Source organism: Schistocerca serialis, chromosome 12 (genome assembly GCF_023864345.2).
Source record: "Schistocerca serialis cubense isolate TAMUIC-IGC-003099 chromosome 12, iqSchSeri2.2, whole genome shotgun sequence".
Classification (NCBI taxonomy): Eukaryota; Metazoa; Arthropoda; class Insecta; order Orthoptera; family Acrididae; genus Schistocerca; species Schistocerca serialis.
Genome location: NC_064649.1, coordinates 188,320,577 through 188,338,866, shown reverse-complemented (window position 1 = coordinate 188,338,866; position 18,290 = coordinate 188,320,577). Strand labels below are relative to the sequence as shown.

The window sequence follows — 18,290 nt, the reverse complement described above, 5'->3', positions numbered from 1 at the left end:
CTTTCTGCCGTCCACCTAACCTTCGTAACCTCTTAGTTCATCCCTATGAAATCCCCAAACCACCTTCCCTACCCTCTGGCTCCTACCCTTGTAACCGCCCCCGGTGTAAAACCTGTCCCATGCACCCTCCCACCACCACCTACTCCAGTCCTGTAATCCGGAAGGTGTACACGATCAAAGGCAGCGCCACGTGTGAAAGCACCCACGTGATTTACCAACTGACCTGCCTACACTGTGAAGCCTTCTATGTGGGAATGACCAGCAACAAACTGTCCATTCGCATGAATGGACACAGGCAGACAGTGTTTGTTGGTAATGAGGATCACCCTGTGGCTAAACATGCCTTGGTGGACAGCCAGCACATCTTGGCACAGTGTTACACCGTCCGGGTTATCTGGATACTTCCCACTAACACCAACCTGTCAGAACTCCGGAGATGGAAACTTGCCCTTCAGCATATCCTCTCTTCTCACTATCCGCCAGTCCTCAATCTCCGCTAATTTCTAATTTCAATTTGCCGCTGCTCATACCTGACCTGTCTTTCAACAACATCTTTGCCTCTGTACTTCCGCCTCGACTGACATCTATGCCCAAACTCTTTGCCTTTACAAATGTCTGCTTGTGTCTGTGTATATGCGGATGGATATGTGTGTGTGTGCGAGTGTATACCTGTCCTTTTTTCCCCCTAAGGTAAGTCTTTCCGCTCCTGGGATTATAATGACTCCTTACCCTCTCCCCTAAAACCCACATCCTTTCGTCTTTCCCTCTCCTTCCCTCTTTCCTGACGAAGCAACCGTTTGTTGCAAAAGCTTGAATTTAGTGTGTATGTTTGTGTTTGTTTGTGTGTCTATCGATCTGCCAGCGCTTTTGTTTGGTAAGTCACATCTTCTTTGTTTTTAGATATATTTTTCCCACGTGGAATGATGAGACTTACCAAACAAAAGCACTGACACACAAAAAAACAAACACACACACAAAATTCAAGCTTTCGCAACAAACTGTTGCCTCATCAGGAAAGAGGGGTGGAGAGGGAAAGAAAAATATATCTAAAAACAAAGATGTGTGACTTACCGAACGAAAGCGCTGGCAGATCGATAGGCACCTATATATATAAAAACAAAGATGATGTGACTTACCAAACGAAAGCACTGGCATGTCGATAGACACACAAACATAAACACAAAATTCTAGCTTTCGCAACCAACGGTTGCCTCGTCAGGAAAGAGGGAAGGAGAGGGAAGGACGAAATGATTTGGGTTTTAAGGGAGAGGGTAAGGAGTCATTCCAATCCCGGGAGCGGAAAGACTATTTTGTACCCAACAGAAGGCCTAGTACCCAGTGCCCTGACACTCACCACGATGTCTGATGTATACCCACGCAATCTGTCCCTCACAGGTATACTTTCGATGCAAATTAATGTGGTGGTAATAGTAATGATGTCGTATTTCAGTGGCAAGTGATGTAAAGGTGACAGTCGAACACAGAAATGTTACAAATGCAAAATAAGAACCCTTAATTTGGAATTGGAATATAGTGTATGCCGTTTGTGTGGTCTCCTCAAATGTGACAGAAGACGAATAATTTTCACGAGCCCCATTTCTGTTGTTACACAGGCACGTCATACCGTTGCTGCCGGTATATGCCGACAGCTTGGAACGTCTGGAACTTTATGAGTATGACATAGTCCGCAACTCGGCCAGAGAGGCATTCACTACCGTCGGAAGCTTGAAGCACTTGCGGGAACTCAGGATGTCCGTCCCCGATCGAATACCGCCCGGAACAGCTGCTCTGGCTTTTACGTAAGTGACCCATCAAGTAGGTAACTGCTGTATTTACCTGATTATAAGATGAGGTTTTTTTTCCAAATTTGCCATTCAGAAAATATGAGATCGAGTAATATTGGCAGATTAAACTATTGCTGCTGAGATTAACATTTTAACATTGTTTAATAGAGTATATAGAGGGTATCCTACATTTACAGATGAAGCTTTGCTAGCTGAGGTCACGTGCAGGTTTATTTTGAAGAATTTAGAAGGGCAGGGCCGGGCAAACGATATTTGCATCGAAAGAGTCTCGAGGTTTCCCGATAGAAACATTAATACTAATTTTTAAGTAAACATAACATTCAAAAGCGGAAATGTTGTCCTTCAAAAAACATTACTCGATTCTGACCCCAGATCAATATTTTATTTGATTATGAGAGACTGGAAGGATTTATCAAGTGCATTGCAAGTGAGAAATTCAGTTGCTGTTCGTGTATTAGAACAATGGGTGAAACATTACCAACTTTTAATCAGCTTTAGAACATGGTGACATTCAGATGAGAAGAGAGGAAAATTAATCCAGAATTAGATTTCTAATTAACAAAATAAATCGTATTAGGTTGACTGTAAATTATAGTGGCGAGACTCATCAGGAGATAGTACTGACAGACGTCAGTAGATCGTGGGGTAAGCAATAGTTAAAGAATTGGACCGAATCATGATTGTGAACTTTATTTATGTATCGGTTGTGGTTGTCATTGTTGTTACATCTGACTTGCACTCTGAAGATATTGTAGTACACGTTCCACAGTCTCGAGCAGCACTATACGAGGCTCGGTGGGGGAACAGCTTGGCAGGGAACTAGGATGAGTGTGGGGAGGGGAATAGAACAGAAGAGAATCTTTTGTGGTGTCGCCACCAGACACCACACTTGCTAGGTGGTAGCCTTTAAATCGGCTGCGGTCCGTTAGTATACGTCGGACCTGCTTCAGCTACGTCATTTGCTATGACCTAGCAAGGTGCCATATTCAGTTACTATAATCTGAACAGATAATATTGTGAATCATGTACCGTCAAGAGCAATGTTCATCATTAATGGATTAAAGTTAAGTATCAAACTAATTATGTCCGCTTTCTGAATTCTAATTCCTTGTCATGTTCCAGATCTCACGTCAATATAGTTCTTCCCTCCTTACGCCAGCCTGCATGAGCTAAAATGCGTGCCTTTTGGCCTCCTCTCGTAACACGGTGTTGACTCTTCAGCCAACACAACATCTTTATTGTCACATGACATGTTATATACAGTCGTTTGATTGAAATATTGGTCACTCATCAATGAATAATTCTGTGCCTACCTAAGGATACCTAAAACAAGATACATTAAAATAACGCATATGGAAGTATTTTTCATGTTTGTTTCTGTAGTTTATAAATATGGACATACCTCAAGGACCACATATTTCCATAAATGTAATATATGTGTTTACATCTACATATTTAGATACATAGTTCTCATGATAGTTTACAAGTATCGACACATTTAAAAAGAACATATACCTCCAGTAAAAGGGAACATAAGCATACACATAGAACGTAATGTAGAAAAAACAGGAAAACAAAACAGATATATTATCTCCTACTTGTCTCTGTTTATAAAATCATCCACACTGTAGTAGCAGTTGGCTTTTTAAATATTTTCAATGTTTGCACAGGTAGATTCTAGCTTACAGTCCTTCATCTTTGAATGGATTTTATTTGCTAAGCTTCAAAGCCATGTAATATGCAGTATTTTCAGATAATGGTAGTCTATGGCAATGTAACATGTAATCTTGTTTGTGTTTTGTTGGATAAGTATGTGTAAATGAATTTCCCTCAAAAAGATGTGGGTTTCTTAACTCAGAGAAGTGTTTCATATATAAACATGGAAGGAATGGTCAGAAAGTCAAGGCTTGCAAATAAAGGTTTGTTCCAGTCATAGCTCTGATAATTTTTTTCTGTAGCTTGAACACTCTTAGGTGGCTTCCTTTTCAACTCCCCAAAAAATTATGCCATACCTTACAACTGATATAAAATATGTATGATACACAATTTTCCTAACAGCTAAGTCAGTTACTTTATTCAGAACCCTCATTGCATAAACAAAACTATTTAACTGCTTCAGTAAGCAATCCACATGATCAGTCTGTTTTGTTTTCTGTGCTAATTCTTCAGTGTTTTTACAGCAGACTACTGCTGTTGAGTCATCTGCATACAGAATCGTGTCTGAAGTTACCTTACCTGGTGTGTCATTTATATAGTAATGGGCCTTGTATGGACCCCTGGGGTACACCTGCATGTATTTCCTTCCAACTAGAGCAAGCTTTCTTGCCCTTATGTTGTATAACTACCCTGTTTCCTATTTTTGAGATATGACTTGAACTAATTTAAAGATTTTTCATGGACACCATAAGAAGCTAATTTGAGGGGCAGCTGCGTATGTTTCACCATAGCAAATGCCTTACTGAGGTCACATAAGATACCTGATATGCCAACCGTGGTAATCTGTACCACATACTCTGTCTCTTTTTGTACATCTTCCATGTTTAAACTGCAGTTTGCCTGAATGCACATGTATTCAGAACTGAATTGATTTTAAAACTGGACAAACACACAATAGTAGTATTAACTTCTGCAGCAGACAGTTAGTCTACATAGGGGCCAGTGGCGTAGTTGTGTGTTTCCCGCTGTAGTGTTATCGATGTTCACTGTGATGTATGACGGGTGTGAAAGGATATGTGTCAGCTGTCAGTTCTATGTAGCTAATGAGAGAGCAGTGAGCAGATTATGTGTTTGGAAGTGAGAGACACCGTAAAATTGTCACACCTGTACAAAAGCAAAATCCTACACGTATTTTTATGAAAACAGCCATATTCTGAGGTCATCACATCAGAACAACTCACAGTTAATTCAATTAAAATGGCATAAATTTAGAACAGGTATAATGTTAACTCTTTAGGCAAATACTTTGTCAATAAAACAGTTTGTAATTTTGATTGGTCAAGAATATGTTAAAAATTAATTTTTCTTAAGAAGCCAGTCAAATAAAAGGGGGCTCGTCTTAAAATTGGGGTCATCTTACCCTTGCATATGTACAGTATGGTGTGCTGTTTGTTACTGAAAACATGTACTGAGCCAGCAGGGGTTAGGTCTCTCAGCTGTCAGGGTTACTCACAAATTTGGTGGCTTCAAATCAACCAGCCAAAGATCTGGCAGTTCTAATGTAAATATTATGAAGTAAAGGAAGCCTCTCACTGCACTAGATAGCAGAAGTGTAGAGTTTTTCAGAAGAAACCCTTTGGCAAGTTAGAGGACACACACACACACACACACACACACACACACACACACACACACACACACACACACAGAGAGAGAGAGAGAGAGAGAGAGAGAGAGAGAGAGAGAGAGAGAGAGAGACACACAGAGAGAGAGAGAGAGAGAGAGAGAGTGAGTGTAACAATTTTTGTTTTTCATATTCATGTTTCCAAAAAACGCTTAAAGAAAGATTTTCACAATTCCTGTTGCAGGTTCCTAAGGGTTGTGCAGGTGACTTGGCAGAACAAATCTGATGAGGAACCCATGTCTGCAAATTTACCATTTGGATGTAAAATAAGTTTGAAGGTTGGATCACTTTCATATCTTCCACTTCACTGTGTGCAGACACGCACACAGTGGAGGTAATGAGCTCCGACTCGCGTGCTGTAGGAGCACACGATACAGTCAGTGTTTAGAATATTCGTCTTAGTGTTCCATTCTACGTGGTGAAGGACATTCTCTTCAAAGTAGAGAGTTTGGCCGGTCTGTGAAACACCGCAGATCGCTGCAGTTGTGAACGTACTGACCAGTGAACGTACTTGCAGCCATTGTTGGAGTCAGAGGAAAATAGTACGTGATGTCATAATTACAACAGCGTGTGAGAACGGCACATTCTTCTCAATAGGTGCGCGCACTGGGAAGTGGTAGATTCAAAAGTGTTCTAATCTTCAAACTTATTTTACATCTCAAGAGGTGCGGGTTCATTATTAAAAACTTGTATACTAAGTCCCCTCTCCAAGTCCTAGAAGACAGCAATAGGAATTGTAAAACACTTTGTTGCCAATAAAAAACAGAAAGCATACAGAAAGCAGAATCTGGACTGAGGATCAAAGTAAACAAATAATATGAACACAGGTCTCGTACCAGTCGGCCACAGTCAGTGAGGCCTTTATCTCGAGGCACATCTGTGGTAACGGGTGAAACTTTGGCGTGACACATACCACAGCTGTATACATTTTAAGAAACTTTTATTTTCACAGACTCAGTTGTATGACATAAATGACTGAGTTGTTTGGTCATATGAAAGACAGAGAACAACAACCTGACTGATCGATTCAGACCACAGAAGAGGACACAGAATTGACAAACATTTTCTGAATAACTGTAGGTCATAACTGCACCGTTGTGGAGCTACAGCTGATCGGTGACGAGAGCACGGAAAAGTGTGTGCTCTGAGCACAGTTACTACTTAAATTAGCTGCAGATGATAGTATCAGCTGGTCTGTCAAACTTGGTAAAACTTTAAATACATGTCCACGGCTAGTTACCTGACACACGAATTTTCTGTTATGTTTATTGTTTAATGGTAGACTGTTAAATCCAATTATGCTAATAGTACTGTAATGTCAATAATAAGATACTAATTGGTACTGGAGAAACAGGACTGCATGTAGATAGTTGACATGAGGTACTGTAAGATCCAGTGTTGTTAATACTGAAATGTATAGGCTACATGTTTGTTTTTTTGTCATGTAGAGATAACCTGAATTAACTTTTATTCTAACAACTTCAGTAGCACCGATTCTGACAAAATTACACAACTAGAAACATCCTCGCTGCTGACCGACTGCTGTTCTACAGCGGGAGCTTCCCGACGGTGCATTTCTGACCCGTGGTTCTCTATTGCTCAAATCGAGGTTGCCAATGTTGCTCTACTCTCGTGTTATGGCCAGTTTTATTTTCCCATACTATATAATGATCACCTCGATATCCGCGTGTCCCCACTGTCCGTGATCAGTCGAACATATATGAAACAAATTTAAATTAGAATTATGATACCTGGAAAATTAATATAGTTACAATTTCCCTATTTTTTAGTGTTCTAAAATTGTACTTGGTGCAAATCAGATAGCGGCTCGGTTCATTTGACGTGGATGTTTCCAAAAAATGTAGTGTTGTGACCCTATCCTTTCGTGAGAGTTACTTTGCTGTGGCAACTGATCAGCGTCCTGAAGTTATCAAAATTGGTGAGCAGGGTGTGTTCTGTCATTGTAAGCAGAATGTGTCAGGTTGCTGTTTCTTATTTTTTCCCCCCATTATAAAGACAAAATAATGTGTCACAACATAAACTATGTACTCGATTCTATTTTTAAGGAATGGAGGACTGCCACAACTGAAAGTGCTGGATCTACCACACGGATACGGTGTGGAAGATAACACAGTAATTGCCATCAGCCACGGATGTCCCGGTTTGCGGCAGCTCTCCGTCACTCACGCTACGAAGCTGTCGCCTGCTGCCTTCTCGGAGATCGACCGTCTAGAACATCTTGAAATGTAAGTGATGTTGCTGGCTTTGCAGTGTAGTGCAGACAGAGTATTTTGCTGAATAATGAAAACGTAACTGGTGAAGTAGTATAGAATCGTGTGAGTTACTCATAAATGTTGTGACTGAAATTGTGTTGAAAAAGAATTGTAAGTCAAGACATTAAATAAAATATGCAGCTGGCCATTAAAACTGCAATATGACTGAGGTAGAGTGCAACAATTGTCAAACACGCATGAAGTTTACTACTGTTTTTACTCAAGTATAAGACGATCCGAAAGGCTTCTTTAGAAACATTTATTTTAACATACCCTGACTAATCAGAGTAACAAACTGTTTTATTGACATTATGTATCTGCCTAAAATTCCAGTTTTGACTGTCTACATTTTGATAATACAAGGAGAATTAACCCCTTAATATATATATATATATATATATTTTTTTTCAAATTATGTTCCAAAAATGATATTTTTTATTAATGAAAAACATTATATACTGAAAGACATTACATACTGAAATATAAAGATGGGTTTTAGAGCTCAAAATTATAAGTTACAAAATTTTGAAAATCACCAATAGTAAAATCCTGAGCATACTGGTGCACTAGACTTCGATTGAAATATCTGAAACTTGGAGTCATTTTTAGGTTTCTGTGCAGCTGTCAATTCTAAGTGTGGATTTCACAACGGTTTCCTGTGAACAGAAATCTCGTAGAAGCTGGCCAGAGCACAGTGGACGTATTTATCTCGTACCACCGGCAAGTACTTGTCGCTCGACTGGCAAACTGTCGTCACTTTCGGTCTCGAATGAAATAACGCCACATTCTTCTTCACTTTCTAAGGTGCAGTAAATGAAGCAGGGAAAAATGAATACAAACGTCTCAAAAATGAGATTGACAGGAAGTGCAAAATGGCTAAGCAGGGATGGCTAGAGGACAAATGTAAGGATGTAGAGGCTTATCTCAAGAGGAGTAAGATAGATACTGATTACAGGAAAATTAAAGATCTTTGGAGAAAAGAGAACCACTTGTATGAATATCAAGAGCTCAGATGGAAACCCAGTTCTAAGGGAAATCAGAAAGGTGGAAGGAGTATATAGAGGGTTTATACAGGGGCGATGTTCTTGAGGACAATATTATAGAAATAGAAGAGAATGTAGATGAAGATGAAATGGGAGATATGATACTGCATGAAGAGTTTGACAGAGCACTGAAAGACCTGAGTCGAAACAAGGCCCTGGGAGTAGACAACATTGCATTAGAACTACCGACAGCCTTGGGAGAGCCAGTCCTGACAAAACTCTACCATCTGGTGAGCAAGATGTATGAGACAGGCGAAATACCCTCAGACTTGAAGAAGAATATAATAATTCCAATCGCAAAGAAAGCAGGTGTTGACAGATGTGAAAATTACTGAACTATCACGTTAATAAGTCATGGCTGCAAAATACTAATGTGAATTCTTTACAGACGAATGGAAAAACTGGTAGAAGCCGACCTTGGGGAAGATCAGTTTGGATTCCGTAGAAATGTTGGAACACATGACGCAATACTGACCCTACGACTTATCTTAGAAGAAATATTAAGGTAAGGCAAACCTACGTTTCTAGCATTTGTAGACTTAGAGAAAGCTTTTGACAATGTTGACTGGAATACTGTCTTCCAAATTCAGCAGGTGGCTGGGGTAAAATACAGGGAGCGAAAGGCTAATTACAATTTGTACAGAAAGCAGATGGCTGTTATAAGAGTCGAGGGGTATGAAAGGGAAGCAGTGGTTGGGAAGGGAGTGAGACAGGGTTGTAGCCTCCTCCGATGTTATTCAATTTGTATATTGAGCAAGCAGTAAAGGAAACAAAAGAAAAGTTCGGAGTAGGTATTAAAATCCATGGAGAAGAAATAAAAACTTTGAGGTTCACCGATGGCATTGTAATTCTGTCAGAGACAGCAAAGGACTTGGAGGAGCAGTTGAACGGAATGGACAATGTCTTGAAAGGAGGATCTAAGATGAATATCAACAAAAGCAAAATGAGGCTAATGGAATGTAGTCGAATTAAGTCAGGTGATGCTGAGGGAATTAGATTAGGAAATGAGACACTTAAAGTAGTAAAGGAGTTTTGCTGTTTGGGGAGCAAAATAACTGAAGATGGTCGAAGTAGAGAGGATGTAAAATGTAGACTGGCAATGGCATGGAAAGTGTTTCTTAAAAAGAGAAATTTGTTAACGTCGAGTATTGATTTAAGTGTTAGCCATGTATGGAAGTGAAACATGGACGATAAATAGTTTAGACAAGAAGAGAATAGAAGCTTTCGAAATGTGGTGCTACAGAAGAATGCTGAAGATTAGATGGGTAGATCACGTAACCAATGAGGTGGTACTGAATAGGATTGGGGAGAAGAGGAGTTTGTGGCACAACTTGACTAGAAGAAGGGACCGGTTGGTAGGACATGTTCTGAGGCATCAAGGGATCACCAATTTAGTGTTGAAGGGCAGCGTGGAGGGTAAAAATCGTAGAGGGAGACCAAGAGATGAATACACCAAGCAGATTCAGAAGGATGTAGGCTGCAGTAGGTACTGGGAGATGAAGAAGCTTGAACAGGATAGAGTAGCATGGAGAGCTGCATCAAACCAGTCTCAGGGCTGAAGACCACAACAACAACAACAACAACAACAACGTGCTTAAATTCAATGTCAGACTTAGGATCACTGTAGTAAACCTAAACAACAATACAGGAGAAAGGCTGGAATGCACGTGTTTAATTGTCGAGCATCTAAAGCTGCACACAATAAAGATGGTACCGAGTGGCAACCACCACGACAGCCAGGTGCAAACGCAGTACCAGATGCTCTATAGTGGCTGAACACTTAACTATCAGTGCTGAAACAGGTATAAATGGAGTTCTACTTTTTCACAGGTCTATTTATAAGCTGCCCAAGTACACTATGGATTTTTAGTATCTGTCAGAATAATAAAACCGAGGTAACTCAGGGTTTTATGATAAGGAGTTAAAATAAAGGAAAAGATATGGTTTTCATTAATATTTGGACTGTTTTCTTTTCTACCTATTTTGCTTCTAACCCAGTTTTTTTGTGGTACCACTGTTTTTAATCATTATCCTGACAGTACAGCTGTGAAATTTATATCTTTGCTGTCACAATTATTTGCCTGTTTATTCAGAATACATTGCAATTTCAAAGGTTTTGGTGGGACCTGAGAAGGCATCTGTCATCCCTCCCTCCACCCTTTCCCTGCCCTTCCAAATTCTTCAGAATTGACCTGCATGTGACCTCAGAGTCAAAGCTTCATCTCTAAATGTATTATGACCTCTATATGCTCTACAAAACAATGTGAAAATGTTGACTGTGAATACGAGATGAAATGATCCTGCAGTTTAGGAATGATGAGTTTGGGAAAAGCCTCATCTTATAATCGGGTAAATGCGGTAAACATTTGTATATGCAAAGAATCGGCATTTCAGTGCAATCGTGCAAAATTCTTAGCGAAACCTCTACCTACATTCTTTATGTAAGGAAATATTACAATGGTGGTTTCTCTGCACTGGAGCATAAAAGCCTTTACAGTTCCCAGGACTGATAAATTTTATAGCTCAATGGAAAAGTATATTGTCTCTTAACATGGAAAAAATGTACTTTCACCCAAGGGATAGTGTATTTTCTCTAGGCAAAAAGTGTGTTTTTGTTAAAGAAATAAAGAAAATTTTTTCTTCTCAATGCATAACCCTGAAGTTTCTCATTGTGAGATAGTGGCTAATGTAGCATTTTGCTCTTTTCCATTGTGTTAACAATGGCTTGCTGATTATAAAGCCTGATGTTCAGGCTATCTCAAGGAGTAGGGTATCGTCGTCAATGTTGCAAATCTTTGCTTCAGATCTTGTGTAAGGTGTTGTTTTCGTGACTTTTCCTTTATGACAGTCATGCCACTTTGTAGGTGTATTTGTCATCACCCTCACCTTAGACTTAAGTTTAATTTTGGAACAATTTTACTTGAAGATGTACAATAATTTTGATTTACATGAAAAATGCTCTGTCTCAAAGGTGACAGCTAGGAGTAAAATTCATCATATTTATTTCTGCCAACTTGTTCCCATGTAAACGATAGTGCACTTGTGGTTTGTTCCAGACTAGATGTGACAGGTTGTAGCAGACTCGGCGGAGGCCTATTCCCCTGCCTCGTCGGGCTACCGCGACTTCACACTTTGCGAATGGGTACCGTGTATTTCGGTACCACGTATTTTACAGAGTTGCAGCCAGGTGTGAGCAGCATCCTCAAATTGTCAGGTTTGCGCTGTCTGACATTCGATTATTCGGATGTTACTGGAGTGCCTTTTGATAAGTTTCCGGAGAATCTCATCAGTCTCAGGTAAGGAAAGATCTGTGTCTACATAATTACTTTGCAGGTTCAAGCTTTGGAAACTGCAGGTTGGAATAAGAATAATATAAGGAAAAGGATAGATTCTTACTCACAACAAAGGTGACCTGTCGAGAAGCAGAAATGCATGACAGAAAGACTGTTACACAGTATAGCTTTCGACGAGAGAGAGAGAGAGAGAGAGAGAGAGAGAGAGAGAGAGAGAGAAGCACACCTCATGCACACATGTCCACTCCCACCAGCAGGTCTGACTGGAACGCAACTGTCACATTAATAGCAATCTGAACCATGGACCTTGCCGTTGGTGGGGAGGCTTGCATGTGTCAGCGATACAGATAGCCGTACCATAGGTGCAACCACAACAGAGGGGTATCTGTTGAGAGGCCAGACAAATGTGTAGTTCCTGAAGAGGGGCAGCAGCCTTTTCAGTAGTTGCAGGGGCAACAGTCTGGATGATTGACTGATCTGGCCTTGTAACACTAACCAAAACGGCCTTGCTGTGCTGGTACTGCGAACTGCTGAAAGCAAGGGCAAACTACAGCCGTAATTTTTCCCAAGGGCATGCAGCTTTACTGTATGGTTAAATGATGATGGCGTCCTCTTGGGTAAAATATTCCGGAGGTAAAATAGTCCCCCATTCGGATCTCCGGGCAGGGACTACTCAAGAGGATGTCGTTATCAGGAGAAAGAAAACTGGCGTTCTACGGATCGGAGCGTGGAATGTCAGATCCCTTAATCGGGCAGGTAGGTTAGAAAATTTAAAATGGGAAATTGATAGGTTAAAGTTAGATATAGTGGGGATTAGTGAAGTTCGGTGGCAACAGGGACAAGAGTTTAGATCAAGTGAATACAGGGTTATAAATACAAAATCAAATAGGGGTAACGCAGGAGTAGGTTTAATAATGAATAAAAAAATAGGAGTGCAGGTAAGCTACTACAAACAGCATAGTGAACGCATTATTGTGGCCAAGATAGACACAAAGCCGACGCCTACTACAGTAGTACAAGTTTATATGCCAACTAGCTCTGCAGATGATGAAGAAATTGATTAAATGTATGATGAGATAAAAGAAATTATTCAGGTAGTGAAGAGAGACGAAAATTTAATAGTCATGGGTGACTGGAATTCGAGAGTAGGAAAAGGGAGAGAAGGAAACATAGTAGGTGAATATGGATTGGGGGTAAGGAATGAAAGAGAAAGCCGTCTGGTAGAATTTTGCACAGAGCATAACTTAATCAAAATTAACACTTGGTTCAAGAATCATGAAAGAAGGTTGTATACATGGAAGAATCCTGGAGATACTAGAAGGTATCGGATAGATTATATAGTGGTAAGACAGATTTAGGAACCAGGTTTTAAATTACAAGACATTTCCAGGGGCAGATGTGGACTCTGACCACAATCTGTTGGTTATGAACTATAGATTAAAACTGAAGAAAGTGCAGAAAGGTGGGAATTTAAGGAAATGGGACCTGGATAAACTGACTAAACCAGAGGTTGTACAGAGTTTCAGGGAGAGCGTAAGGGAACAATTGACAGGAATTTGGGAAAAAAATACAGTAGAAGAAGAATGGGTAGCTCTGAGGGATGAAGTAGTGAAGGCAGCAGAGTACCAAGTAGGTAAAAAGACAACGGCTAGTAGAAATCCTTGGGTAACAGAAGAAAAATTGAATTTAATTGATGAAAGGAGAAAATATAAAACTGCAGTAAATGAAGCAGGCAAAAAGGAATACAAACGTCTCAAAAATGAGATCAACAGGAAGTGCAGAATGGCTAAGCAGGGATGGCTACAGGACAAATGTAAGGATGTAGAGGCTTATCTTGCTAGGGGTAAGATAGATACTGCCTACAGGAAAATTAAAGAGACCTTTGGAGAAAAGAGAACCACTTGTATGAATATCAAGAGCTCAGACAGAAACCCAGTTCTCAGGGAAAGAAGGGAAAGCAGAAAGGTGGAAGGAGTATATAGAGGGTCTATACAAGGGTGATGTACTTGAGGACAATATTATGGAAATAGAAGAGGATGTAGATGAAGATGAAATGGGAGATACGATACTGCGTGAAGAGTTTGACAGAGCACTGAAAGACCAGAGTCGAAACAGGGCCCCAGGAGTAGACAGCATTCCATTAGAACTACTGATGGCCTTGGCAGAGCCAGTCCTGACAAAACTCTACCATCTGGTGAGCAAAGCGTATGAGACAGGCGTAAGTAATACCCTTAGGTTTCAAGAAGAATAGAATAATTACAATCCCAAAGAAAGCAGGTGTTGGCAGATGTGAAAATTACCGATCTATCCTGTGAATTTTAACTTATTTTATGTTTAATCAAGAATATTTTGAACAGACTGATGGTGTCGCCATGGGTAGCCCCCTGTCTCCTTTGGTGGCCAACCTTTTTATGAAGGATTTTGAAGAGAGAGCGCTTGAATCAGCTGCCCTGAAGCCAACTGTTTTTTGGCGGTATGTGGATGACACTTTCATAGTGTGGCCTCATGGAGAAGATAAATTAATGGAGTTTCTACATCACCTCAACTCCATTCATAGCAACATCCTGTTCACCATGGAAATAGAGAAAGATGGTTGTTTGCCTTTCTCGGATGTCCTGGTCGAAGGAAGAATGATGGTTCTCTAGGGCATTCAGTTTACCAGAAACCCACTTGTACTGATTTGTACCTGCAAGCATCGAGTTGCCATCACCAATCACAAACCATGAATTTGCTTAAAACACTTGTTCATAGAGCTCATACTGTCTCAGATCTAGATAGCTTACCTGAAGAATTCGCCCATCTAAAGACAGTACTCAGCGAAAATGGGTATTCCATCCGGCAGATTAACAGGGCACTAACAATTAAAACTAAGAAGCAGGAAGAGAATAAAGAGGAGAACATGCCAGAACCATCTTTAGCTTTTCTTCCTTTTGTTGGTAACACTTCGTTTAAAATAGCAAGAATCCTCTGCTGAACATGGTATTTCTACTGGACATTCAATGGAGTATGAGAAAACAATGATTTTGTCTACAGCAACGTCTTTCTGGGACTCCATTATTGAAGAATCCGTAGAAATACGACTGGCGGAAAATCTGTTAAACTGTGCCAGCGGCTACCAGCTGGACAGTGCATGGAATCCTGTCATCTCCACGATTTGCTCAAATCGAAGACGACCGAGTGCATCGACGACCGTGGCAAACAGCAACGCAGAGGGCGACTGAGTTCCGCTATTCACCAGCGAGGGCGCGGCCGGCGGGCAGTGTGGTTCAACTATCAAGCTTTCGATGCATGCGCAGAATAGTTACAGTACGCTATATATTGTGGAATGGAGGACGTTTTCGCGTCTGCGACAGCTCAGCTGAAGGTGACTGGCAGGTGCCCAGTTGACATATCGTGCGAAGTATTGAATGACGACCGGCTGCAAGCCCGAAATTTGTTTGAACTACCAACCTATCCATTTAATATGCCACAGCTGCAAACTACTAACACGAATTCTTTACAGACGAATGGAAAAACTGGTAGAAGCCGACCTCGGGGAAGATCAGTTTGGATTCCGTAGGAATGTTGGAACACGTGAGGCCATACTGACCCTACGACTTATCTTAGAAGAAAGATTAAAGAAAGGCAAACCTACATTTCTAGCATTTGTAGACTTAGAGAAAGCTTTTGACAATGTTGACTGGAATACTCTCTTTCAAATTCTAAAGGTGGCAGGGGTAAAATACAGGGAGCGAAAGGCTATTTACAATTTGTACAGGAACCAGATGGCAGTTATAAGAGTCGAGGGGCTTGAAAGGGAAGCAGTGGTTGGGAAGGGAGTGAGACAGGGTTGTAGCCTCTCCCCGATGTTATTCAGTCTGTATATTAAGCAAGCAGTAAAGGAAACAAAAGAAAAGTTCGGAGTAGGTATTAAAATCCATGGAGAAGAAATAAAAACTTTGAGGTTTGCCGATGGCATTGTAATTCTGTCAGATACAGCAAAGGACTTGGAGGAGCAGTTGAACGGAATGGACAGTGTCTTGAATGGAGGATATAAGATGAACATCAACAAAGCAAAACGAGGATAATGGAATGTAGTCGAATTAAGTCTGGTGATGCTGAGGGAATTAGATTAGGAAATGAGACACCTAAAGTAGTAAATGAGTTTTGCTATTTGGGAAGCGTAATAACTGATGATGGTCGAAGTAGAGAGGATATAAAATGTAGACTGGCAGTGGCAAGGAAAGTTTTTATGAAGAAGAGAAATTTGTTAAAATCGAGTATAGATTTGTGAGGAAGTTGTTTCTGAAAGTATTTGTATCGAGTGTGGCCATGTATGGAAGTGAAACATGGACGATAAATAGTTTGGACAAGAAGAGAATAGAAGCTTTCAAAATGTGGTGCTACAGAAGAATGCTGAAGATTAGATGGGTAGATCACATAACTAATGAGGAGTTACTGAATAGAATTGGGGAGAAGAGGAGTTTGTGGCACAATTTGACTAGAAGAAGGGATTGGTTGGTAGGACATGTTCTGAGGCATCAAGGGATCACCAATTTAGCATTGGAGGGCAGCGTGGAGGGTAAAAATCGTAGAGGGAGACCAAGAGATGAATACACTAAGCAGATTCAGAGGGATGTAGGTTGCAGTAGGTACTGGGAGATGAAGAAGCTTGCACAGGATAGAGTCGCATGGAGAGCTGCATCAAACAAGTCTCAGGACTGAAGACCACAACAACAGGTGGGGGGAGAGAAGAAGACGGGCGGGGCATGCAGGGACTAGATGGAGGTACAGCAATACTGGCAGGTGCAGTGTTCTGAGGTGGAGGGAGGGGGAAGATTGAAAAAGAGGAGAAGAGGAGGGGAAAGGATGGTCAGGTGCATTGGCAGAGGGAGGCACACAGCGAGGGTGAGAGGACACGAAAATGGAGGAGGTGGAAGGACAGAGGGAATGGAAACAGTAGCGACAGTAGGTTACTGTATGTTCAGGCAGCTATAATTTCGGGAGGGAGTGGAGAATGTCTTGTAAGGATAATGCTCATTTTTGCAGTTCGAAAAAGCTGGTGTTGGAGGGTAGGATCCACACGGCTCGAGTAGTGAAGCAGCCGTCAAAATCCAGCACATTATGTTCACCTGCAAGTTGTACCACGTGGTGCTACTTCGCTCTCGCCCCCCAGATTGGCGGTGCCCGTTTGTCTCGTACCGATATAGAAAGCTGTGCAGTGATTGCAGAGCTGGTAGATGACGTGGCTGCTTTCTCGGACGGCCTGGCCTCTGGTGGGCTAGGACGAGGCTGTGACGGATCTGGAATTGGAAGTGCTGGGAGGTGGATTGGGCTGGTCCTGCACCAGGGTCTCCACAGTGATACGATCCCTGTAGCTGTGGCCCAGGACGGGGAGTGGCATAGGGATGGACTGAGATGTTAACGTGTCATATTTATGGTGAATAGTAATCTATCCTTTTCCTGCAGTTTACATTTGTTTGGCAAAGGGTTCAAAAATATAGAAGCACTCGGGCTTTATCTGTGTTCTGTCTCAGATAGCATGTGGGGGAAATAAATAACTTCTCTTGCAGTTCTGTATCAGTGTTAAATAAGGATAAATGTAAAATAATGACTCTGTGTGTGTGTGTGTGCGTGTGTGTGTGTGTGTGTGTGTGTGTGAGAGAGAGAGAGAGAGAGAGAGAGAGAGAGAGAGAGAGAGAGAGAGAGAGAGCTGTGTAGTATCTGCTTATAAGATTAGTAGCAAACATCTTGAGTGTATCACATTGTACATGCATTAATGGGTAATAGTAAGAAGTTATATGAAATATGGTGATCAGGCAAAACATTACTAGGAAAGGTGCACAGAAAGCTTAGATTTGTTGAAAGGGTGCTGTGATTTATGTCTGAATAGGAAATTGCACATGACGCACCAGTGCAACCATTTATGTCACTGTAGATGTTTGTAGATACGGTACCGTCCCAAAGTGTGGCAAGTGTTGATGATGTACTCCTCCAGTCCGTGCACACACAGTGATCATTTGAAGAAATGTCAGTCAGAATCACTGCTACTTCTCTGAATTACAACAGCTGCTGTTCTCCTATTTGGTATCACAGTTGCGTGGCAGTCTGTATTCTGTGGAGTTATGTGCTCGTTCTCACGGCCAGGAAATCTAGAAAAAATGGGGGAACTTTTTCGTCTGGGAAAAGTCCAGCAATTTGTTATAATTTTGGGAATTTTTCATTGTTTTAATTTTCAAATCAATTTTTGTAGTTTTGACTGATAAAAACTGATATTCTAACAAATAATTTTACTGTAGCCCACTCCTGCAGAATAATACTGCAGCAGTAAAACATAAACCAGAGAATGACACCAAAGCAAAAGTTAAGACTGTGAAAACTTTGTAAGAACAAATTGCTTTCGATGAGAGTGACATCACAGGTATTTGCATTTCCAACAAGCTGTGGGAAAATATTGTGAATGGTTATTTGAGAAGCCCTGCTTTCAAAGTAAATTTCCTTTTACACAAGACATGTGAGAATATGTGATGAATTAATTAAATTGTGAAGTGTTTCAC

General features: G+C 40.9%; 1 protein-coding gene across 4 annotated transcripts in view; it reads left to right on the top strand.

Moving 5' to 3' along the window:
* The window catches only part of LOC126428206 (uncharacterized), a 119,891-nt gene that overhangs the window by 87,777 nt on the left and 13,824 nt on the right, over positions 1-18,290 (top strand). For 2 of the 4 annotated variants that reach the window (XM_050090119.1, XM_050090121.1), the window contains exons 4-7: positions 1,614-1,799; positions 7,212-7,391; positions 8,850-8,966; positions 11,518-11,757. In XM_050090119.1, the coding sequence (XP_049946076.1) occupies positions 1,614-1,799; positions 7,212-7,391; positions 8,850-8,966; positions 11,518-11,757 (723 nt within the window). The remainder of the gene's footprint in view (positions 1-1,613; positions 1,800-7,211; positions 7,392-8,849; positions 8,967-11,517; positions 11,758-18,290) is intronic. The other 2 variants (XM_050090122.1, XM_050090120.1) reach the window with 2 other exon arrangements.